This window comes from Meleagris gallopavo, chromosome 7 (genome assembly GCF_905368555.1).
Source record: "Meleagris gallopavo chromosome 7, MGAL_WU_HG_1.1, whole genome shotgun sequence".
Taxonomy (NCBI): domain Eukaryota; kingdom Metazoa; phylum Chordata; class Aves; order Galliformes; family Phasianidae; genus Meleagris; species Meleagris gallopavo.
The window spans coordinates 34,856,730-34,871,104 of NC_139410.1; the positions used below are offsets into that span (position 1 = coordinate 34,856,730).

At 36.4% G+C, this 14,375-nt stretch overlaps 1 protein-coding gene across 26 annotated transcripts in view; it reads right to left on the reverse strand.

The window, feature by feature from the left end:
* NEB (nebulin) overlaps positions 1-14,375 on the reverse strand; it is a 119,961-nt gene that overhangs the window by 31,624 nt on the left and 73,962 nt on the right. For 23 of the 26 annotated variants that reach the window (XM_085227930.1, XM_085227925.1, XM_085227929.1 and 20 more), the window contains exons 96-116: positions 13,896-14,093; positions 13,350-13,454; positions 12,624-12,728; positions 12,239-12,346; positions 11,750-11,857; positions 10,762-10,869; positions 10,032-10,136; positions 9,835-9,939; positions 9,557-9,655; positions 9,220-9,330; positions 8,939-9,043; positions 8,233-8,337; positions 7,704-7,808; positions 6,585-6,689; positions 6,091-6,195; positions 5,869-5,973; positions 5,290-5,394; positions 3,807-3,911; positions 1,182-1,286; positions 898-1,005; positions 46-150 (exon numbers count right to left, since the gene is read on the reverse strand). In XM_085227930.1, the coding sequence (XP_085084056.1) occupies positions 46-150; positions 898-1,005; positions 1,182-1,286; positions 3,807-3,911; positions 5,290-5,394; positions 5,869-5,973; positions 6,091-6,195; positions 6,585-6,689; positions 7,704-7,808; positions 8,233-8,337; positions 8,939-9,043; positions 9,220-9,330; positions 9,557-9,655; positions 9,835-9,939; positions 10,032-10,136; positions 10,762-10,869; positions 11,750-11,857; positions 12,239-12,346; positions 12,624-12,728; positions 13,350-13,454; positions 13,896-14,093 (2,310 nt within the window). Of the gene's footprint in view, positions 1-45; positions 151-897; positions 1,006-1,181; positions 1,287-3,054; positions 3,160-3,806; positions 3,912-5,289; positions 5,395-5,868; positions 5,974-6,090; positions 6,196-6,584; positions 6,690-7,703; positions 7,809-8,232; positions 8,338-8,938; positions 9,044-9,219; positions 9,331-9,556; positions 9,656-9,834; positions 9,940-10,031; positions 10,137-10,761; positions 10,870-11,749; positions 11,858-12,238; positions 12,347-12,623; positions 12,729-13,349; positions 13,455-13,895; positions 14,094-14,375 lie in introns of all 26 variants that reach the window. The other 3 variants (XM_085227936.1, XM_085227935.1, XM_085227919.1) reach the window with 1 other exon arrangement.

The following is a 14,375-nucleotide window of genomic DNA, read 5'->3' on the forward strand; positions in this document are numbered from 1 at the left end:
CCACTGTGCATAACAGAAGTACAGTACTGATCAAACTCAACTCACATTGCTGTTCAGCTTGTAAGCGTGTCGTGGAGTCTTAATATGAACTGAATCTGCTACAACATTGCAGTGGGATTTATTCCTCTCATACACTTCTTTGTATTTCAGCTAAAGAAAGAAAACATAAAAAATGTTTACAAAGATGATAACACACAAAATCCAGCAACTTCAATAGGAAAAGCAGCAAAACATTAAAACCACAATATTAAAAATCGCTCCTGTAAAGATAAAATCTTCACAGAAAAAAGAAATTTCATTAATACAACATAGTATCAACTGTCTGCTGGAAAGAAGGGCCCTTGTCAAGGAATGTATAACGTAGCAGGCAGAACTCACCATGAAGCAGACTAACAAAATCCACACATGAAGGGTAATTCTGTCTGCTTCTACTTTCCTGCACTCAATAGAAATGCTTTAAAGAAACCTATCTTCTAATGGGCACACTCAGTGTCTTCCAAAAATCCCTTTACAGATTCTGAAATGTAGCAATTATTTTGGAACCAGTGTACTTCAATTCACAGATCACTTTTGAAAAATCTTTATTTATTAATGACCCACTACTGTGGATTAGATACCAAATCCAGTTCTGAATTTCATTATGCATTGAGGACCACTCTAACTCAGCAAAAATATTCCAAGAGCTACTGCAGAACCTGACATGAAAAAGGTCCTGAGCAATTTTATATTCAACTGATTTTTTCAGAAAAGACATTATATACATTCAGAGTTTTATATGCAAGCAAAAATCAACACACTAACGAGAAGCTATTTTTTATGCCTGTTTCACAGGTGTTCAAAATACTACTTATCAAGGTAAAAAGTTAACTGTGTGTGTGTTTTTGGTGATTCACTTACATCACTTATTCTGTCCTTGACCTTGCGTACGTGCAGCAGCATCGGGGTGTCATGAATTGTAGTGTAGCCTTTAGGCTTTGCTTTGTTATATTCCAACTTGTAAATAATCTGAAGATACAAATTAGAGATCACATTATTTCTTGGCAGTGTTGGTGTCAGTGGAAAAAAAAAATCAGGATGAGAAACTTTTTTTTTTTTTTTTTTTAAGTGATTATTGAAATAATTATTTTCAAAGGGCAGAATTTAGGAAGGAAGTACAGTTGTAAGGGACTGACCACACTTACATCACTAATCTGTTTGTTGACTTTTGCAGTCCTTAAGTTTTCTGGAGTATCCACAACTGTGGTATACTTATCTTTCTTCTTTTCATAGTCCTTTTTGTACTCAACCTAGTGATTGGCAAAGAGACCACGTTAACCACACAAACCAAGGGAAAGCAGCTCCAGGAGTTACACGTTTATATTCACACAAGAAACTGCAAAACCCTTTCACCAAAGCCAATGAAAACTGAACATGCAAAACAAACCAAACTCTGCAAACCTCTTATCTGCCCTGGAGGATGTCTACTTGCACAATTTTATATTTCTTTCACTGAATCATAAAACTTCACTTCTAAGTCCATGATTAAGTGAATAAAGCAACCTCAGCAGGTCAGTGATTTTTTTAATTCTTAATGGGATGAGGTCTTACTTTAGAATATTCATCAGAACAAAAAGAGATGTAAAACATCTTACACAACAGAAGATAAAAGCATCCACTGAACCATCATAATGCCAGGCTACTTTAAAGTCACTGGCAGCAGAATCTGTATCTTAATAATTTCTTAAAGATTACCTTGTTTTACTTGGGACTCTGAACAGCTTTCAGAGGATTCAATGAGAACAGACTGTATCTCAAGAATGGTAATCCACTGTAGACAGCCTCAGGGCAGGTGGAAGAGATTGGAACATACATTTAAAAAGGAATTTTCATGCTTTATCTTGATCAGAAAATAAAACTATGCTTTTAAACAGGACTATGACAAAACATCAATAATTACATACAAACAACAAATCAAAAAATGACACTCATTCAGATGAACATCCAGGTCAGGCAGAGTGCTATTTTTTTTTTTTTCTTTCAAACACACTCAAGCTTACCTGCAAGGAGTTTTTAATGAGCTAATAAAAAGATATCCACTGATCAACTGGATAAACATGTCTAGTAATGGCCTTTGGTTGTATAATACTAATGGACTTCATTAACTGAGCCTGTAGTGACAACTCCCTCACTGTCATGTAACTGGTTTCTATTGTTGCATTTCAGTGACAATTTATACTTTATATGCCAGTTTCATCAGCCCAGTCAGAAAATGTGCTTGCCATTGAAAGTAGCAAGGTTACTGCTAGCAGATTTCATTTCTGAGTAATATAAACATGTATCAGTTACTCAAAAAATCAGCTTTTTACCCAACCGTTACAACGAATTCCAGTTGCATAGGAATCCAGATTAAACAAAGACAATACAGAAAATGACTTCTTCATAATAATAGCAGAATCATTTAGAGGCCTTTTTGTATATCATCAGAAATGATACCAAAGGTTCTTTTTCTGTATGAATAGATGAATCATACTCTCTACATTCAACTCTTACAAAAGATGAAAGGAGAGAGTATTTTTGTTTATAAATGCTCAGTATGTGACTGCATGAGAGCTGGTATGCTAGCCTTATTTAAAAGGGTTGTGAGGTCATGGCACTGCTGCCCAGAGCTGTGGTTACCCATCCCTGGAGGTGCCCCAGGCTATGGATGGGCTCTGGGCAGCCTGAGCTGGGGGGCAGCCAGCCCATGGCAGGGCTGGAAGGGCTCTGAGGTCTCTTCCAACCCAACCATGCTATGATTCTACGATCTTCAATGGATGGAAAATTGCTCTTTATGTACGTATGGAAGGAAGAAAAGAAGGCAAGATCAGCCTAAGCTAAGTGAAGTTCAAGCCCCAGTAAATGCTTTTTCAGATAGTTTGGGTTTTGAACTATTTTACCATAGACATACCGCTCTTCACATGGACAGAACTTTGGAGTCTGTCATCTGTGGAATGTCAGAGAACTCACAAGCATAAAAAGACCAAGCAATTAAATGGTAGTACTAGTGTCCCCTACAGCAGCAGTTCTTCGTATTACCTGGCTCCATAAGTATGAGTTGTAGAGTGCTGTCAGGATATCTGGCCTCAGAATTTCATTACACCCTTGTTTCAGGAGCATCTTGGCAAGGGATTTATAACTGTTCTGTTCATGCAAATGGCAACGAAGCACAAAAGAGACTTGTGAACACCATAAACAATAAGACAGCTCTAGATCCCTGACACCTTGAGAGTGGAGAGATTTAGGCACACTACTGTATGTATTCATTCAGATGTGCATACAATTTACATGTGTAATTAAGAGTACATATGAAAGATTTGCTTATTATCCCATTAAGGAAATATGAGAATATTTTTGGGGAGATAATAGTAAATTACAGATAAAGGCACAGGCACTCAAAAATCCGCTATGCCACTGCTGCTTTATCTAGAAATAAGAACGAAGATGGTATTTGTGGAAGCCAATGAAAAAGAGCTAATAAATAAATGCATGACACAATGCATTTTTTAAAACCTCTCCATTGACTTCAACAGGCATTAGATTGGAAATTAATTGAATGTGATGTCAATTGATGCACAGTACATGAAAGTACATACAGTAGAGATTAGCTCACTCAAAAAGTAACAATCCTTTTTGGGTGGCAAAACTAAGACTATCTGATCTGAACTAACACATCACAATATCACAGGTGAAACCTCTGATACTGCCAGCTGTAAACATTTCACACAGACAGAGTAGCTGGAAGTGAACCAGGCACTTTCTGACAGCACTGGCAAGTGCTCCTACAGTACCTGACTGCTCAGTGTAGTCCCCCACTTGGCCAGGAGGTTCTTAGGATCATCCACAATAACGCTGTACCTATCTTTGAGCTTCTCATAGGCAGCTTTATATAATTTCTGCTCAGAATAGCATAACAAATTGTAACAAATTAAAAGAAGACAGTGAAGACACAGATCCTGAGATCACAGATGAATCATTTAAACCTCTTCATATGAAATATTCAAAGGCAAGGATTGAAGTCCATATCCAAAATAGAAAATTTATTATTATTAAAACAAAACAAAAACACAAAATGCAAAGAACAAACAAGAAAAAAAAAAAACAGAAAAATATGCCAAAATAACACATGCAACTCTAAATTTTATCTGGAAGACCTAACTTACAATTTAAAGATACCTTCAACCCTGTTCCTGTCAATCTTCAAGAAGCCACTTTGTAACTTACTTCCTTCATGAAAAAGAGCTGCTGAAGCAACCCTGTATGGAACTAGATTCTTGATTTGAGTACAAAGAGAGCGTGATGAGATGGAAGGGTGAATTACAGAGTTATATTACCATCAGACTTTCTGTAAGCAAAAAACTATAATCCATCATGAAAACACTCACATAACAGAAGGCATTTAAGTAAGTTTATTTCAATGTATGGGGCCCCTCTTGCTAAGATTTTTCTCTTCCATGTCTTTCATAATAATTTGTTCCTTATTTGTTCTAACAAAGAACAGTAAGACTAAACATTAACAATCTTCCATCACAAATTCTGGTTCACTGCTTATCAGATTGAGCATAAAATTGTAGCAATGATTTCTGCAATTAACCAGATTAACCAGATTGCTGGGTTGTTGTTTTATTTTTTTCCCCTCTATGGGACTGGTTTGTAAGCCAACTCTAAGCTGGTAAGAATTCACCCACACCACATAGATTTTCAGGGGTCTTTTTTCTAAGCAATCAGTACCACTTCTAGCAACTAATTGATGATTTTAACATTCCTAATATATTAAGTTCATTGCTTCTTTAGCACAGGAGAAAACAACTAAGTAGTAGAGTCAGAGAATTCAAGGCAGAGTATCAGAAATGAAAATGAGCTATGATTCCTTTGGCCAGAATACTATCTTAATACTATGACTATTCTATACTTATAATACTATGCTTTAATTCTCTTCACACCTTTTTTCACACTGCAATCAACAGTTTTTCAACAGTGTTACTCAGCAAGTAATATTATCAAGTTAGCAGCTCTTTACTGGTCAGCAAAGCAAAAGTTTTTTCCAGCAATTTCAAAAATGGAACGGGGGGGGGGGGGTCAAGATTTCACTTTTTAGTTACTGCAAATCTGTTCTGTGCTAACATTCAGGAAGGTCACGGGAACAACCTTGCATTTCCTGATTTCAGTCTGACCTTAAGACATCGTTAGCTCTGAATCTATTTTCATTTATTTGCAAATTCATAAGGACAATCAACCCTTGATTCCACGTTAACAGAAATCTTTAACACTTACCGCATCCAGCAACTGAGTTGCATGCTTAAAGTGTCTGTTAATTGGAGAGTCAGCTACGTACTGGAAATGAGACTTCGTCTTTTCAAACGTCTCCTTGTACTTATGCTGCAGGGAAAAAAGCACAGATATGTACATAAAATAACTCCAAGTTATTTTAGAATTTCAGAAACTTTCTGCAGCAAAATATTGCTGATTTAATTATTTAACTCAATGACAAGCAAAAAATATTTTACTGCAAAATAGCTGTAAATGTAACATCTTACAGAATGGAACTATCATATCAAGCGCTCAATGGAAGCATCAAATCTTGATAACCTTAAAACTTGATTTCTAGAATCACTATGAAAATTACAACGGAACAGAAACCTTTACAGGGACCACAGGGGATAACTAAAAGATCATTTTGCCTTCTTTTTCTTTCACACCAAGAATTGAAATTACAGATCTTTTCTCAAGTTCTACCATGACAAAGTCATATCAATGTCTAGGCCAGAACTGGATTCTCCTAAGAAAAAACAAAATATAAGAAAAATATAAAAATAAAAACCATTTAGCAACAATTCAGGGTGTTTTACTTACCCCACTGTAGAGCACTTTATTCTTTCCTGCCAAAGTAAAATCTGGTGTATCCCATGCATAACAACCGATGCCTCTGAGCCACGATAAGTCTTCCTTGTATTTAACCTTTAGAAAAGAAACAAAAGATGCCTTCACTGTCACAAGAAATAAGACTTGGTTTTCATTTAGGAAACCTACATGTAAAGTTTCAATCTCTCACATCCAGGAACTATTTGAACTCACATCACTAATAGCATCTGTGACGATACGATGATGGAAATGTTCTGGTCGGTCTGGGATTGATCTCCAGACTCCCAGCTGGCTCATATAGTTCTCTTTGTATTTCACCTACAAAGAAAATTAAGAGAATGAAAAAAAGAACAGATTTTGAGAACAGAACACCTCAATCCATGCAACTTTTAGACATTCTTTGTTTCTGGAGTACTAGAACTGTAGCAGTGGAAATAAGATTTACTTGTGTATATATATATTATATATATATATAATATATAATATATAATATATAATATTATATATATATATATATATATATAATATATGGTTTTTTAAGACCAAAGGCAATCAAACATATAATCAAGGAAAGAAAATATTATTAACAGTACTGATCATATTTTTCTAACTATTTGATACAGTCAAATAGACTAACACCATGACTAGCATGTTCTAAGTTATTAAATGGCAAATATTAATTGGAAATTAAAATCTCATATACATACACTGCTAATATCATCTGTGACTTTTCGATGATAGACAATATCCAAAGCATCTTTCACTGTGTGGTACTTCCCCTTTGTGTTCTCAAAGGTTTCTTTGTAGCGCAACTGGAAAAAAAAAAAAGTAATATATTAAAAAATATATTTATCTATCAGGAATCATTTTAGGTAAGAAATCCTGTATCTGAGGAATGATGAAGTTATATGTTGCTTTCCAATATCCTAATGTAAGTCCTGAGGGATTTCAAGAAGCTTCAACTACCTAAAATCAGTTACAATTGGACTGAGAGTTGCAAAGAAAATTAGAGAGAAAAGGAGTTGGCACATCTCTTGGCAAAACTTCATCCTACTCTTTCAGATTGCAGACTGAGAAAAGATAGCCATGTATTAAGTATTTGATTTCTAAAACAGCAAAACAAAAAAACAAAAAAACCCTATGCATTCCTTCTTCTACGTTCTGCTCCAGAAGAAAGCAGGAAGACTCTTCCCCTCTTAGGAGAAAGATCTTCTCAGAAGAGAAATCCAGGTGGGCAGAAGAAGTGATATATTCTTAAAAATCTTAAAAATCCCTCATGAGAGCAGTAAGAAATATTCCCATCAAAACACTGGCCTAACAAATATTCTATCAGGATTTCGCAGGGTACCTGGGCAATGTACAGTGTAAAATATGTAGCAAAGGTCCCACTAAAGAGTGAGATCTCTAATTTACTTCTAAATGAAACAATGAGCAAGTTCTCAGGGACACGCAAGTCAACTCCTAAGACCAAACAGAGATGAAACAACAGAGATGAAACTATGTGAATCATTTCACACTGATCTGCACTTTTGGGTAATTTCATATGTAAGCAACTTATTTTTTTCCTTTTCTAAGTCAACATTTCAGTGCAAAGCAAAATGAATATGAATTACAATAAAGGTAAGAAAGCATTACAGTGACACCAAATGAAAACTATTTCTGTAATATCAAATGGAAATGGAAGGGAGGTGACCTAGTTCTTAAGCCAAGCTGAGACAATCCCTGGTTTGCATGCTTGCTCCCCACTCACCCCCCCACCCTCCCTTTTTATTTTTTTTTGTAGAAACCAAGAAAAATTGGAATGAAATCATTCATGGACTACATACATCACTGGCATTCAGGTATGCTCTCTTGGCTCTGATCAAGACTGGTGTGTCAAGGACTGGTGTGTATTTGTCCTTCATCTTCTCATACTGGATCTTATATTTTGTCTAAGAGAAATAGCAAAAGGGAAAAGTTACATCTTCAATCTTAGAAGCAGTTGCCAATCTCATATTACATTAACACCTAGAGGTGCTATCCGGAGTGCACAAAGTCATTCTTGCAAAGCTCTCTGTCAAAACACTGGGAAATAAACTTGGCTGTTCAATTCATACTATATGTTCCAGATTTTGCAGCCAATCTCCCACAGATTCTGCAGACAAGTATTTAGAAGCACATATCTTGTAAATATTTAAGTTCATAAGAAATGTGCAGTCATTTACTACAAACTGTAAAGGAAACATGGAACTTAAGTATGAGTTACAATGCTAAGTAAAGGGCGAACAGATTTGAGCCTTGAACCCATCGCCAAAATTAGAAATGAAACTTCTAAGCAGTTTAGAATACTGGTACGAAACAGAAGACCAATCTTACCTCACTGACCATGTCTTTTACATGCCTGGCATGTGTGAAGGCTGGAGTCTGGCTACCAGCATGGTGATGAGGTCTCTCTTTGGTGGCAAGTTCCACATACAAATACTGCAGCAAGACAGAAAGAATTAAAAAAAAAAAAAAACAAAAACATTTGAAGTAAGTTTTACTTTATCACCTTGAAAAATGACTATAAGTTCACAATGCATAAACACCTAATTTTACCCCAGGAGAAACTGGTGAGAATTGCACCCTTTCACTTTCCACATGATCTCAGCCCACCTTTTTCCATCACTCACAGCGTTGGAAATTCTGTAAATACTAGCAATATCTTCACGAACCCCCAAGTCCAATGCATATGATATTAATGCTGTCTCTGCCCTACATTCATGCCTCACTTTGATAAAAGCATCCAAACAGTTTTTTTTCTGTTGGGTAACAACATTTTGTACTACTAACTCAGCAAGAACTATGTGAATGAAGATAATTCAATTCAGTGCTTTGCTTCAGACAGCCAAAGTTGGATTTGTCCATCACAGAGATATGGTAAACCTGAAAATAAGCCACTTAAAAATAAACAATGGCCATTTTTAAAAGTACCCTCTAGGAATTCCATATTGGTTTGAAATGACCTGGAAAGATTTTGCTGTACTTAAAGGTAATATTAAGAAAGAACCTCGATTGTTTCTTATTAGTAGAAATTTTTCACCTGGCTCTGTATTTTTTGTCCTTTCTTGGCTCTTAAGAAGTCAGGCGTGTCAAGGACAGAAGTGTATTTTGTCTTCAGCTCCTTGCCTGCAGCTCTGTAAACCAGCTAGAAAAAGAGAAGTCTGTGAATAATTTCTTCTCTTATATATTTGTGTAACAGCTGCCCAAACATAGCTTTGCAACTGTAGCATCTCCCATATTTCTGAAAACTTAACAGTGAGAAGATCTGAGCTTTACTTAATTACAGCTACCAAAGATGAATCAAATTAACATAGAACTTACATCACTCAAATGGGTTTTCAGTTCCTGAACAGTCCTGTATCCAGGAGTATCCAACACCACACTGTATTTATCCCGCATCTTCTTTGCACTATCAGTATATACGTAATTAGACTGAAAGATAAAGGCAGTATCAAGTATTATTTATTATTCTTAGTTGCAAAGAACATTCATAGTATAAAGTAACAGCACTTTGAAACAAACAGCCAGAAGCACAGCAATACATGCTGTTGTTGGTCTTCAGTTATTTTCATACACTTCATTTCTCGGATTACATATCACACGTGTCACTCAATGTGTTGTTGTTATACATATATTCTTTTCATAAAAAAAGCCTTACCCAAAGCTTACGTAGCTGACGAGCACGGACCATATCAGGAGTATCATAAAGGAAGCAGCCCAAGCCCTGCAACCACTTCAGATCCTCTTTGTATTTATTCTATAAAGCAATTAGGAGAAGAAAAATAGAATATTAACTTTGCAGACAAGTTCACTCATCAGTCCTTAAACACAATTACAAAGCACTTACCTATTACGGAATAGAATAAAAGCCAAATTTCACTTTTAGTATAAAAGTTCTACATTCAAACACCAGGTATCTTAATAGGAGATACTTACATCACTTGTGATGTCCCCAACATAGCGGCAGTGCAACACCTGAGGAGTAAATGGCAAGGAAATCAAGTGTCCTTGCATCTTAAAGAAATCTGACTTGTAGATCAACTGAAAGACAAAGAAAAAAAATAGTAGTTTTCACGTAAGATCATGCTGAATATTCTAAATATCTTCTGTTTTTATGATAGAAAGGCACATACATCACTGACAGCTTCCTGTGTTGCTCTGACTTGACGGATTTCTGGTGTGTCTGGAGTAGTATGAATCTTATCCTTGTTCTTGTGATACGTTGCCCGATACAACCTCTGTATGAAAGAAGACAAGATTTTACATGTTAAAAACTTAAACATGGCAAGAAATTTGGGAGAGTGTAAGTTCTTGTCTTTTTAGGACAGCTCTTTTGCTAGATATTGCAGAACTAATGGAAAAAAAAAAAGGGAGCAACCATACTTCTAACCAGTCAGACTTTTTTTGATAGCAGCATCTCTAACAGCTAAATGTAGAATCTAAGACCCCAATCCTATAAATACGTAAACACATATGCTGAATTTTCAAACTAGTAAAGTCAATGATCAAAGAAATGAGTACATATATATAAAGTTACAGAGACCCAATGTCAGAGACACAATTTGTGTACATCTTTAACCAAACAGCAGCAGAATGGTTAATAAAATTAGGCTACAAGTGATTTCATTGTAAGGCAATAGTTTTACACGACTGTAGAAAGTTAAGAATCATCAAGAACATTAAAAAGCCACACTACCCAACTCCAAAGCTGAATCAATGATCCCCTGCCATTCTCGATGAACATTTGTCTATCCTGTTCTTAAAAGCCCCAGTGAACAAGGATCCCACAAATCTTTCCAGTCAATGTATTTTCATCCCTCAGATTTTGGGCATTATAAATACAAATGAGAACAAATACTGTACCTCATTAATGACTTGATTCACTTTCTTCACATTCTCAAACCCAACATCATTAGGCCCCAGAGTGTAGCCTTTAGCTTTCATATGTTCATAGGCTTCTTTATATTTCAGCTACAAAGTAGGAAAGAAAATCTTTTAGATTGGACAAAAGTATATAGAAACTAAATTTCCTTATGCTTCTAGTTACACTGCTGTTCTGGCAATAATTTAGGTAGATTTTTAGAGATAGTCAAATGAGCTACATCAGAGCTAAATAGGCATCATCCTACCAAGATCAAAATACCTTTATGATCTCACCCAAGATTAGTAACATTTTAAATTTCTCTTATGTCTAACATGGTATGCACATCTGTCTGAGGAAATTTTTATTTTAATAGCAATTGCTTCAATTCTGTTAAAGGAAACATTACCAGTGTTGGGAGCTGAGTGTACTAGTAAGAACTGATTGCTGAGACTAGACACACCAGAAGTGTCAGTCCTTGCCTTAGCAATGCTGTAGACATACCTGTCTTCAACACTGCTTCTGTCCTCATTTCCTGGATGGGCACTGGTCCTCCCTCACAAGTAGCTCATCTCTAGCTCTGTTTTGTAGCCTGGTTTCAAGTCCCTTCTCTTGGACTTACCTTGCACCTATACTGTTGGTAGCTTGTCTCCAATTTCTGTTCTGTCTGCTCTATCTCCTGACTGTAGAGATGGAAGCTGACCCGCACCTTGTCAGAGACTTTTGATGCAATCTGCTATCAGCACCCTGCTCTATCTGCCTTACTCAGTGGGACTTCACGCTGGCTGATGAATTTACTGCTTGTGTCATGGTCATCATAAACTCCTGGCTTAGGCAAACACACGGAACTACCCCACTACTCTTGCTGTTTTCTGGCAACCATTCTCACATCTGAGAAGTAACTGCCTCAACAGTTGTATACTCCTAGAAAACAGGCACCAAATTTTCCATGGTAACTCGTGTTATAGAAGGACACAGTACATCACTTACATCACTGCCAATGTACTGGACGTGTTTGGCATGCTGGAAGCCAGGGGTATCTTTGGGAAGACTGTATCCAGTAGGCAGAGCTTTCAAACCAGCCCAGCGATACAAATTCTGTAAAGAAGCAGGGGGAGGAAAGGAGAGGGAGAGTCTTTGAGACAACTGTGTGCAGTATTTGATAGTATTCATTAGCTACAAAGAAAATCTCTTATACACACTTGGCAACAGATTTCCCAAATATCTGTCCTATAATGCATGCTTGCACATTAAGTAATGACACTGTCCCACTTTATTTTCATGCAGTGGAATCCAGCTTCCATATCTGAAGAGCTAAATAAAGACCAGCGTTTAAAGAATCTGGGTTTTGAATCTCAGAAAACACTGTGGACTTGCAGAAAGGAAAGACTGAGAGAAAGTATGGACATGCATCAAACAGAAGAAGAATGTGGACATTTTTTTTTTTGGCATTCTGATGAAAACAGTTTCCATACTTACTTCACTCTGTATCTTGTTTGCATGATGTGCCCGCTCCAAATCCACTGTCTTGTCAGTAGGAATCATTTTGCCTCTAACTTTATTTAAGTAGTCACCACGATAGACAACCTAAGAAGAAGAAAAAATAATTGGAGGAGAGTCATAATGGTGATGCTTTGTCACAGTATGTATTATTTGCATACACATGGGAATATCTTCCAAAAAACTGGATGAAATTCTTTTGATTTCAGGCAATTAATGATTTTAGCGACTGCGATTTAGTGATTAAATATTTAGTGATGCTTTAATAAAGGTAGGGTCAATGAGCTGTGGATAATAAGCAATGAAATAATGACTACATATATTAAAGTGACATTTCTAGGACCTGTGAAGAAATGGCACTTACTTCACTAGCATTCAAGCCACTGAGGATATTCTGGACATAGACAGGAGTATCCATGACCACAGTGTATTTGCTCTTCGTTTTTTCTGCATCAGATTTGTACTTGATCTGCAGAGAGAAATTCAAGAACTCTAGTCAGTAAGACTAGTTATTGTTGTTAACTGATTTTATTATATTTTTATATTCACAGTAATTACTATTTATTTTATTAGTTACTTATCCTACTCATGAATCAGCATTAATACAGAAATTAAGGCTGCATAAATGAATATGGCACCTACTTCAGAACTCCTGTCAAGAAACAGTGGGAAATGTCATCAGAATATTCATACGCGCCAAGTGATGTGCACCCAATCTACTTCTGATACACAACTTAATAGGGGCATACAATCAGGAAAAGCATAATGATTATTTACCATTTTAAAACCTTAATCCCAAGCTAAGGATATCTTTACTTCAACGGAGTCAGCAGCTTCACCCAGTTTAGCATTACCTGCAAATTTACTTGGATACAGGATCTGAATGCATACTAAGACATTTACAAAGACACTCAAGAGAACTTGCTCCAAAACGGAGCCTTGGGGAAGACAGCTAGTAGATATTTCAGTAGAGAAGGATCTGTGACATTTTTCAGACTCTATCTAGAATAGAGCTACTCCATTCTGTTAATACAACGCTCTGAAAAGTATTAAGTAGTAAGCAGAAACAGTGTGTTCAATTCAGACTCACATCACTGCGAAGGTCGTAGGCATGTTTAGCATGGAGAATCTCAGGAGTGTCCCAAACAAAGCAGCCAATGCCTTTCAGCCAGTTAAGATCATCCTTGTATACCACCTAAGATATCCGAGAAAAGAAGCAATCTAAGATGTGCAGTATGATTCAACCCTTTTTGTTAAGTCAGTCTGAAACACAACTGTCAAATGATGGCAGGTTAATGTTTATTGATTTTTGACATGTTTTGTTTCGAGAAAATCAAAACAATTCCTTTCGGAATTAAAATGATTTTTCTACAGCACTTCAAGAACTGCAAGGTTTTGGCCCAGAGCCCATACAGTGTTATCACACTGAAATGATGCTTTCCAAGCCACACTTCAGTACAGACTGATTTGTCTGCATTACAAAAACATGATACAGATGCTGTGTAGTTGAGCGTAATAGATACGAGTGGAAAACCACAGAGTGCTCCAACCAAGTTCCTGCAAAATCATTTCCTCTACAGAGCACAAATGCAAGAATCCTTTAAAAAAAGTGAACCACAGACACTTGTGAACTTACATCACTGATCTGATCAGCTACTTTTCGAACATGTGCGTTGATCTGAAGATCTGGTAGGCAGATCCAGTCATGGAGACGTGTGCGGTAATCAATTTCACTGATTTTCTGCTGTGCATCTTTAGCAGCAATTATGTCTACCATGTCAGGAACAATGTGGACTTTGGCTTTATTCTTTTCATAGGTTTCCCTGTACAGACGCTGCAGAATTAAAACACTCACATTAATAATACCGACAAATAGCCTGAATTATTAATTGTTGATAAAGCTAAGGCAAAAGAATGTGGTATTCTACTAACATTTTCATGGATTGTTACAGTTAGAGAGCAATCATTTTGGCTATGACTAACATTTCCATCTTATCTACTCTACGGATTTGCAGATAAGGAACCTTCAAGCTTATCATAATAAGTAAAGGGTGCTAAAATACAATTTGTCAAATTTTCATGGCACTAATGTCAAAAAGAGGTAGGCCAGGCAGTG